Here is a 10,277-nt window from a genome sequence, read left to right on the forward strand (position 1 = left end):
AACAGTATAATGCTTGTATGTGGAGAATAATTATTAAAAATTTAAGTTAAAAATTTAATTAACTAGAATTATTACCTAATTTTATAACTTTATAATATTATATTTCTTTAGTAAAATATTTAACATTCTCTTTATGTAAATTAATTTTGTAAATTTTACGCTTCTGGTGGAACACCGTCTTTTAACCGTTTCAAGACACCGTAAGTAAACTTCAACTAGTATTGATTAGAACAAGGTTTTTGTTTTTGTCTTTTTATTTTCTTTTTATTTTGCTTCTTCTGAAAAAGAATAGATATACAGAGATATTTTACTTACAAAAAATGAAAGAAGACGAATTTGAAACTCGGTATTAATCTCAATTCAGTTATCTAGCTCTTGTGGTGAAGACTCTATTGAACCAAATAGAATGAAGTATCATGTGAAACATATCATACTTCTCAGGGCTCCTATGCCAAAGGAAATGCTGCTGCACTTTTTTTACCCTCATCTGCATCTGAAGATACCTCTTTTGTGGGATTGAAAGTAGAATACTCTTCAAATTTGGAATATCCTTCTCCAGAACAATAACAGCAAATGATTCCCAATTCAACACTTCAAAGAATGGAGGCACAAAGTTATCAGATATGATAACAGGAACACATTCATAGAATATGGCCTCAACAACTCTTGGACTATTAACTTCATACCCTTTTGCACAAATGCAGTACTTGCTGCTCTTCATGTACTGAATGTAGTTTCTGTTACCCTTAGATTTTGGCAATATACCAAAGATTTTCATGTCAGGGTCTTTGTTCTCCCAATGCTGCAATAGGATTGGCCTAACATAACCATGCATGCCACCAGCAAAGAATGCCAATGTTTTCCTTTTTGAAACTGGTCTTCCACCAATGTCTCTTGTGGGTTTCTGCGCATTTCTGACATAGGTTTCAGGAAGAGACACATCTTTACCTATCACAAAGCCTTCTTTGACATCAGAATTGCATAGGGCTCTTATGCACTTGGCCATGTTCTGTCTTGTTTCTGTTGGGGCCTGCATGGTGAAGATTTTATCTTATATTGTGATAAAAGATTCAACAATCTTAGTATAATCAAGCTGCTAGATAGCATCTTCGTTGCACAAATACAACTACGATTATTGAAAACAATACAGTATTATACATAGATGTAACCATTTAATGCAAAGAATTGGTCAAAAATTAAAGAAGTTTAAAGTAGCAATACTTTCAATTACATTAACCTCTCTTCTTTAGACGATATTACACTCGACTCCCCTTTATTTATGAAAGTATGCATCAATTTCTTTTATATTTAGGAAGGGAAGCCTTGGAGCAACGGCTGAGTTGTCTCCTTGTGACCTTAAGGTCACAGATTCAAGCCGGGGAAACAGCCACTGATGTAATGATTAGGTTAGGCTCCGTACATTACACCCTTTGGGTGCGGACCTTCCTTGGACCCTGCAGTAACGTGAGATGCTTGTGCACCGGGGCTGCCTTTAGGTGGCCCTTGGTACTCTTGTATTTTATAAAAGTGTGACACTAGTCTGCCATATATAAAGCAATGGCACAATAGAGCAAATGCTCCTCCCTATGTATATCATTTAATCTTAAAAAAGGTCAATGTATTATGTCTAAATAGTTAATGGCCTTGGGAAATTGAGAAACAGAGAGCATGATGAATTGAAGTAGGAAAATGCATACCCAATCATGGCAAGCAACAAGGAAATGATCAGCACCACCGGTTCTGTTCCAGAAAGGATGTTTCGCTGCGATCAAGTCGACATAACCATTCAGATACTTCCTCAGGTTCCTATTATTATGCGAATCCGGTACATACAAGGTTTCCTCTAGCATCCGGGAACTGAAAGGTAAGTAGAACAGGTGTGCCTTCTTTGGGTCCTTGGTAACAAATCTTTTATTACCTTCCATCTGCCTCATGAACCATCCCTCGGAAGCATAAATTCCCAAAAGATATGGCAAATGCATTATTGGTTTGGACCCTTCTCTATATACATAAACTTTGAGAGTCTCTTCCATTAATTCATAGCTCCTGATAATTAGACAGTAACAAGATAATAAGGTGTAATAGATTGCTGTTATGGATTTTAGACAAGTTCACATATTTGCCATTTTAGTTAAATGTTTGCTCTGAACTAAAAGGAGATTCTTCTACATCAAAATATGAAAACCTTGTTGATAACTTGCACATTTATGTAAGAGACAAGATAGCAACATAAGAATTCTGTCGAATATGTGCGTCTATAAATATGTGACGTCAGTGTCAGGGATAGAAATTTTAAAGAAATTAACAATATTCAGACGATACCTTTTGAACATGGAAAGATTTCGATAAAGGGGGGCGTAAAGATTATCAACATTCTCTACAATTGGTGCATTTTCAATCTCCGATCTAACCTTCAGTAGCTCATTATCAACTGATGAAGACCACCTTGGCCTCTAAGAAACAAATTAGCAACATTAGAACAATTCAGAAGAAAATGCTATAATCTGTAAGTCATTGATGGAACAAAATGTTAAATTGAGTCACATACCATAGAACGATATGAGACACGGCTTTTAAGCAATAATTCATTCATTTCAGAGATTGATGTTACTTTCGGAACAGCTATACGAGAATCTTTATTCTCCTTAGGCATACTACTGATAGAAGAGTTCTTGCCAAGCACATTGACTTCATCTTTTGGCCTCTCATCATTCTCCGAATCGATTTCATTGGAAATGTTCAATAACCCTTGAGGAGGTGTAATATTTGGCTTCATTTCGACGGGAGGACTTAAATATGTATCTGATTTATGCTCTAATTCAGATGAAGTGTTGACCTCTCTTGTAAAATTCATATCCATACCATTGTTAGAACTCTTCAGTTCAAGATTCTCTGCCTGCTCTATTGCAGATCCATTATCTGATATCCTTACATTTTCGACCACGGGATTTTCATCGGACTCATCAAATCCTACAAGAGATGAAGTGTTTGATATGGACACCTTTTTTGGTTCTAAAACAAAACCTGCTCCCAAAACATTGTCCTTTTCAATTGATGAACTAGTTGAATTAACTATCCTCTCAAGAACATGTCCATTAGTAGAGTTTGCTATATCGAAATCCGTAGTAACATTGTTAAGTATAGACTCAGATGGAGGATCTGCTGGATGGAATCTACTGCTTCCTGATGATGTTGTTGTTGCTGCTAAATATGGAAGCTCAGAATACTGGAAGAGTAAAAACACTGCAAATGTAATGCCAATAAGCCATAGCAACCTCTTTGTTTCAAGCTGAAATATGGAGAAAAATGCTTGACCCATTTTTGGTAAATTTACAGAGAAACCATCAATTGAGTGTTGATTACCTCATCAGTTCTGCAGATTACAAAAAAGCAACACAGATCAATAAAAAAAATGGGAAATTTTTTTGTCCATACATGAGGTCATAGAACTATAAGCCAAACTAACCCATGATGCAGAATTCCACAAATGAATTCATAGAAGATGAACAACACCAAGAAATAGCAAGAAATTCAACAAAAAAAGAAAATAAAAGAAATTCATAATCATAAAGAATCCAACAACAATCAAAATCAAAGGCAAGGCACTGCACTACACAACATCATCCGATTTTTGTTTGCATGCAAAAGAAATTAATCAAGATAAACAACAGAATCAAATAGAAGGAAGCAAGATGAGAAATTAAAACAGTGACTTTACCAAGAAACACAAACAGAATTCATTTTCAGCTCCTCCCCTCTCAACAGAAGAGAACAGAGTGAGTTGAAAATAGCATGAGCCAGCAAGTAGCTGAATAATTGATAGGAGACGTTGAAAAAAGAAAGAGAGATTAAAATAATGGGAAAATACCTGTCACTGGTTCAAAGTTTCCATGGCTGGCAGCCCTAAGAATAATAAGTGAATTTTCTTTTCCGTTTTCTTTCTTTTGTTTTTCAAAGTGACAAAGCACAAACACAAGACAAGACAAGTCAGTTCAGAGTTCAGGCATGGATCCCAATTTTTACAGTTTTCTATTCTCTCTTTCTCTCTCTTACGTCAAGTCAGGTAAGAGTAAAACAAATTATATAAATATGTTGAATTTTATTGGCTTTATAATTTGGTGTTTAATTTTTATTTAATTTATTTTTTATAGTTAATTTTAAATATTAATAATTATTTATTTTTATGTTTTAAAAAATTAAGTATTAATTTTTTAATTTTTTAATAAGTTAGACAAAAAATTTATTACCTATAAATATATAAGAAATATTATTAGGGATTTTATTATTTATTTTATACTATTATAAAAGAAATTACGTTTTTATCTATTATCTCTTAATTTTGCAAGATAAATTTGGTAGTTTGAGTCGGCAAAATTAAAGAAAAATTCAATTGCGTACTTACTAGTTGCAAAATTGAAAACTGTTTTTTTCTACTTCAATTTTGCAACTATTGCCAATGTAATTGAAGAAGAATATTTGCATAACTGAAATAAATTTTTGAAATTCCTGCTTCTTCTTGACGAGTAATTTTGGGGAGAATAACATAGTTAGTAATTTTTTAACTAAGTCAATTATTGAAGGAGAGACCATAAAAATTCACACTGAGATGAATAAATTGATTCAACATTGATTTATTTATTTTAATTTCCATTTACTCGTTATTATATGTAAATGTAAAAGTATTGATCTGACTCTCAAATAATATAGATACGATTTATGTTGACAAGTTGGTTAAACAAAATATTTGTAGAACCGTCCAACTATAAAATTAAAGGGAAGTTGTAGTTGTTAATTTTCATGTACTTGTTCATTTTCATGCACTTTTTAATTTTCATGTACTATATATTCTTCAATTACGCTTGTAGTGACAACGAATTTAGAATAAAATACGTTTTTCACAATTATATGGTAGCTGCGAAATTGGAGTAAAACAATCTTCCTATTTCACGAACAATAAATACAAAATTAAGAGATAATGTATAAAAATATAAATTTTTTAAAATAATAAAAAATATTTCTTATTACTATGGTAGTTTCAGTAATTATATAATTTTGATATTAAAAAATATTATTAAAATTAAATTCATATTATTTTATATTTTTATAATACTTTTTACTCTTATTTTTAAAACTAAAAAATATTTCTAAATATAAATAACTACTTTAATTTTATAATATTTTTTAATAAATATTATTAATACTATATAATTACCATAACTATCATAAGATACAATAAATATATATATATATATATATTCTAATTTTTTTATTATTAAAAAAGTAAAAAGACAGAAATTATTTTTAATATAAAAATAAAAAAAATATTTTAGTTGAATATTGATATTTAAAGTATATTATAATATCATAAATATTCATAAAATATGTCTAACACATATCTAAAATATTTTTCACGTGTCTAACATACATTTTATATGTTATAATACACATTTTACGTGTTAACTCTCTACTTATGAAATTTATCCACCTATAATTATATTAAATAATTTTATTTTTAACAAAAATACAAATATTTTTTTCATATAAAAAATTTAGTTGTAATAAGATGGTAACCATTAAAGTGAATTTACAATAATAATAATAATACTAATAATAATAATAATATTATTATTATTATTATTATTATTATTATTATTATTAGTATTATTATTATTATCTTTGTTAAAAGTAGTAAAAGGGAACTGTTCACTTGTACTTTTGGTAAGTTTTATGATACTTAGAAATAATGATGACTAATTTTTGTCTAATATATTTTTTATAAAAGATTTTAAATTTTTAAAAATTATTTATTTTTATATTTTTAAATTAAATATTAATTTTGAATTACTTTTAGACAATTTGGACAAAAATTTTCAAGGATCATAGCAATCGCCTGTACTTTAGTCTTTTCTGTTTTCTCACAAGCTGTCAGCCGTCTGCATTATTCTCGTGGGAAATTAAATTAAAAGGACAAAAAAAAAATTACTGTTCCTTGGTTTCTCATTGTTAGTTTGTTACCGCAACATACTATTATTCCAAATTTCCAATGCGACTGTCCGATTATGTTGAACCGAATCTAAGCATAATATTATCCTAATAAATTTACATTTACTGCCTGATTTTACTACCCTTACTTTCCTTCTTCCTTTCATGGAAATGAATATTGTATTTACTATTTAGTGTGTTTTTTTTATAGTTAAATAATAATAATAATAATAATAATAATAATAATAATATCAATAGTCTTTAATTTTTTTGATTGCCATATATCGGCAAATAGTCATTCATGATCAATATTTTTTTCATGGCTGAATTATTACTATATGGGTGATATAATAATTCTATTTTGTGGGAATTTAGCCTATCTCTGTAAGACAGGTATTTTTTTTTTCATCTTGATTTGTTAGTGGATATAGAATGTTTATTCTCCAATTACAGGTACTTTTGTTTAAATATTGTACATATATGTGAACAATCCTCTCAATTAAATTAAAATTTGAACCATGAAAGATGAATCACATTATGGTGAATTAGTTTCTAATATGCTCACATCTCAGTTTATATATTATGTTTCTTTGACAAAAAAAAGGGGTCAAAAATGGGGTCCATTATTTTAATGTTGGATATGGTTGATCAAATCTCAATTCTCAACAATTTGTACTTTCCGTGGGACAAAGTTAATGATGAGAGGAGAGGAGAAGGGCTTTTATTAGAAAATAAACATTATGATCAAGTTCATCAATAAAAAAGAAAAGGCAAAAGAAGTTCAAGGGCCAGCTTGAGAGATTGGATAATAATAATGTATCATGTAAAGTATATGTTAAAATAATTAAAACGATTTCTTTGTCAGTACGTACAGTCTTGATTCTTGTCATGCAGCACATGAAAATTGAAAAATGTCACAATGTGTGTAGCTTGGTTCTGATATGTTCCAATGCAACTTCCAAGAAGGTGGTCCTACCTTACTCCCCCATCCTCTTTAGTTTTTGAAGGGATTGGAGGGATTTTAGTGCACAATTTTTTTTTTTACAAAAGTATTTTTCTTTATATACATTAAATAAATAAAAAATAAATGAATAGACATATGTTAAGATTTCTTTTAATAAATAAAATAAATTTAATATTTATAAGAAATAGATATGAATTCAAAAATTTATATTTTTCTCGTGCGTTATATATCTCATTCTTACAGAGTACATTTTAGTTAAGATTATATCTCGTCTTCACAGAAAATAAGATACGTTAAAAAATTCAACAATTTATTTCATCCGCAACCGAAATACATATTTAAATATCACCTATGTCTATCTCGTGCTCAATGTGAATAAGATACAGTAATTATTATATCGTGCGCACTAAAGATGAGATATGTGTTTAAACACATCATTAGTTTTGTACACGAGACAAAAAATTTTAGCCCTATAAAGAGCTCATTTATGCCCATTCTAACAAATCTCAATTTTCTCCTCATATTCTCTTAACATATCTAGTAGTGATTATATTATTGTGAGTATTTAGAGGCCTGCTACACATACAAGCATTTTTGGCTTACAAGCTATACAAGTTGCTCCAAGTCCAAAAAAAAAAAATACACGCTCCTTCAACAACACGTTCACTCTTCGTCTTCTTCCTCAATCAAAACGCAAACCATCAAGAAAAAAACATGCGCCCCTTCCACAACACGTTCACTCTTCCTCTTCTTCCTCAATCAAAACGCAAACCATCAAGATTCAAGGGACGTTTAAAACAAACTACTACGATTCTGTAGAAACGTTCCAACTCCTTGCAAAGAGTAGAAGAAATCAATAAGAAAAGATACAAATCTCCATAAAAAATCACTAGAAAAAAGGAAGAAACATTATTCAAGATACTATTTTACTGTTCTTCTAGGTTTTTCTTCTAGATTGTCTCTGCCATGTGCCTCATCCTTAACCAGCAAAACATTAAAAGATTTCAAGAATAAATATACTGTCTCTCCCTGTTTTGGGTGTATTTCTTAAATCTTTTGGGTGTATTTCTGTAACCGTTTGGGTGTATTTCTGTAATCCTTTCTGTAACTGTTTAGGTGTATTTCTGTAACCGTTTGGGTGTATTTCTGTAATTATTTAGGTGTATTTATACAATCGTTTGGGTGTATTTCTGAAGTTCCATTATCTTCAAAACGATTTCAAAGCTTGATTTCAGAAACCATGAAAATCGAAAAAATGAAGTAAAGAGAGAACGCATGAAGGAGATCTAACAAATTTGGCAAGAAACTCGAAAAAAGAAACGAAATCTTTAAAAAAATGGAAGTTATATATTTGTGTGTTAATTGATTTGAATTGATTTAAAATTCTGTTAAAAAGACACGTAACAAGCAGCGCATTTAATAGGTGAGTTTCGTTCAGACTTGTAAAGCTTGTAAATGCAAAACACTTGTATGTAGAGATTAATCCAAGTATTTATACAAATGGTTGTGTTAGATATACTGAGAAAGAGGTCGTGTTTGAATCTCCTAACCTCGTATTGTTTTGAACTCCTCGAGTTGATACCTTTGAAGCTATGAAGAATTTGATATTGATGAAGATAGGAGTTCATGATCAGAGGGAGGTTAGGAGGATTGGGTACAAGTTTCATGCAATCTTGGCAAACCAAGATTTTAAATTCAAGCTTTTTTCGATTGCACGCGATGAACATGTTCATGCGATGTTTGAGGTTCATGGGAGAATATTAACGCAGTAGGTCGTGAAGCTCTATATCAAGGGTCAATGAGATTGGTGGCAATGGAGTCGACTCGTCTACATCCCTAACATTGAGACCACTGATTGCTGTATCTTTGTTATATTACGCTACAACAAGCAAACACATGGAGGAGGACTCTGAAATAGACAAGAAATATATCATTGAGACAAAAGTGTCCTTCAGTAGCTCTAAAGAAGATGAGTTTGTAGCGAATATTCCATTGAGAGAGATATTTCTATTACTAGCACTACTTTCTGTGCTGGACCTATCAAGTATACTTAGTCATTATCACACAGTTAACCTTAATGCAAAGGAAAAAGATCTAGTTTACGGTATCTACAGTGTAGGGGATGATTAAATTACAACTTGGACGTAGGCGTTGAGTTCATGGTAGGTCACCGATTCAGGAGAAAGGAAGTTGTATATATGGGATGAAGATTATAGTATTCGACGGGTTACGGAGTTCATGGTTGTGAAGTCTAATTATTTGAAGTATTATTGTGCAAGTAAAGCTCAGCTAGTGTCCTTGAAGCATATGTGTCTCAGTATACTTAGACAAAATATTGACTATTAGTAAGTGATTAATCACCCTTTATGTTGATTTAGTTATGGTTTTTAATATAGGAATAAGTTACATGTTTGTGGTCATGTTGTACTTTAGGAAGGTTTGTAAGTTCGATGGATTTCATACTTGTCTGCACCAATGATGTCTGCAAACCTTGTCTAATTAAATAACACGGTGATAAATAGTGTCATTATGTCTATTATCCAAGCCAACTCACCAATATCTATTTTAGTATTGTAAAGTGTCATGCAACAAATTATCACTTCAATTCTTCTTATCAAAAAGTGTGATTAGGAAAACAAAAGACAATTACAAAGATATATAAAAACTGAGAAGAGTCATTTAAGTTCCTTAACTTTTACAAGCATTGCATCACTGTCTTCTGAAGGTGTTAGTGCATATTAATCTTTTACATATTTTATTTGAAATTAAAATATTGTATTTGACTTGCGTTTTCCTCTCTCAGTAGTCAATACCCCTTGTATGTATTGTGTTCACACATGAAAATTTAAATAATTACATTGTTTAATTTATATAATATCTTTTTCAAAGAATGTACAAAATAATTTTACTTAAAAAAAATAGACCCATTAATTTCACCTCCTATATGGTAAACCATACAAATGCTAGTGCTATGGAGAAGAATTCTTATATATGTGTGTGTGTGTGTGTGTTTTTGTGGTGGTCACAACCTTGGTGTGACTAAATTTGGCTTTAAAGTTTTTATCAATCAATGTACAACATGTAGATAGGATAGATTGTTTTATCTCTGGGTTTCCTATTGTCATGGTACGATAAAAATATTAATCTTAGCTTGGACGATAAAAATTTGGCTGTGATTAGATCTCTAATCATTTTTTTCCAAACCAAAAAAAAAATTAAAATGTTATTCCACAATTGACGAGGGTTACTCGAAGTAGAGATTTTTGGTGATCTTGGACGGCTTATCGCTATAGGGTTGGGTCATTTGTAGCAAAGTGGAGTGTACTGAAAT

General features: G+C 30.7%; 1 protein-coding gene across 2 annotated transcripts; it reads right to left on the reverse strand.

Moving 5' to 3' along the window:
* Positions 1 to 236: 236 nt before the first annotated feature.
* On the reverse strand, positions 237 to 4,040 carry LOC112716115 (probable glycosyltransferase At5g25310). 2 transcript variants are annotated; one of them, XM_025767970.2, is made up of 5 exons: positions 3,869 to 4,040; positions 2,549 to 3,373; positions 2,323 to 2,453; positions 1,698 to 2,046; positions 237 to 1,030 (listed from the first exon to the last, which is right to left on the reverse strand). In XM_025767970.2, exons 2-5 carry the CDS (start codon positions 3,317 to 3,319, stop codon positions 365 to 367), a joined length of 1,917 nt encoding a protein of 638 aa, XP_025623755.1. In that variant the 5' UTR covers positions 3,320 to 3,373; positions 3,869 to 4,040; the 3' UTR covers positions 237 to 364. The 2 variants fall into 2 exon arrangements, with proteins under 2 accessions (XP_025623755.1, XP_025623756.1); XM_025767971.3 differs by having other exon boundaries at positions 3,719 to 3,881.
* Between the last annotated feature and the right edge of the window lie 6,237 nt (positions 4,041 to 10,277).

Source organism: Arachis hypogaea, chromosome 10 (genome assembly GCF_003086295.3).
Source record: "Arachis hypogaea cultivar Tifrunner chromosome 10, arahy.Tifrunner.gnm2.J5K5, whole genome shotgun sequence".
NCBI classification, from domain to species: Eukaryota; Viridiplantae; Streptophyta; class Magnoliopsida; order Fabales; family Fabaceae; genus Arachis; species Arachis hypogaea.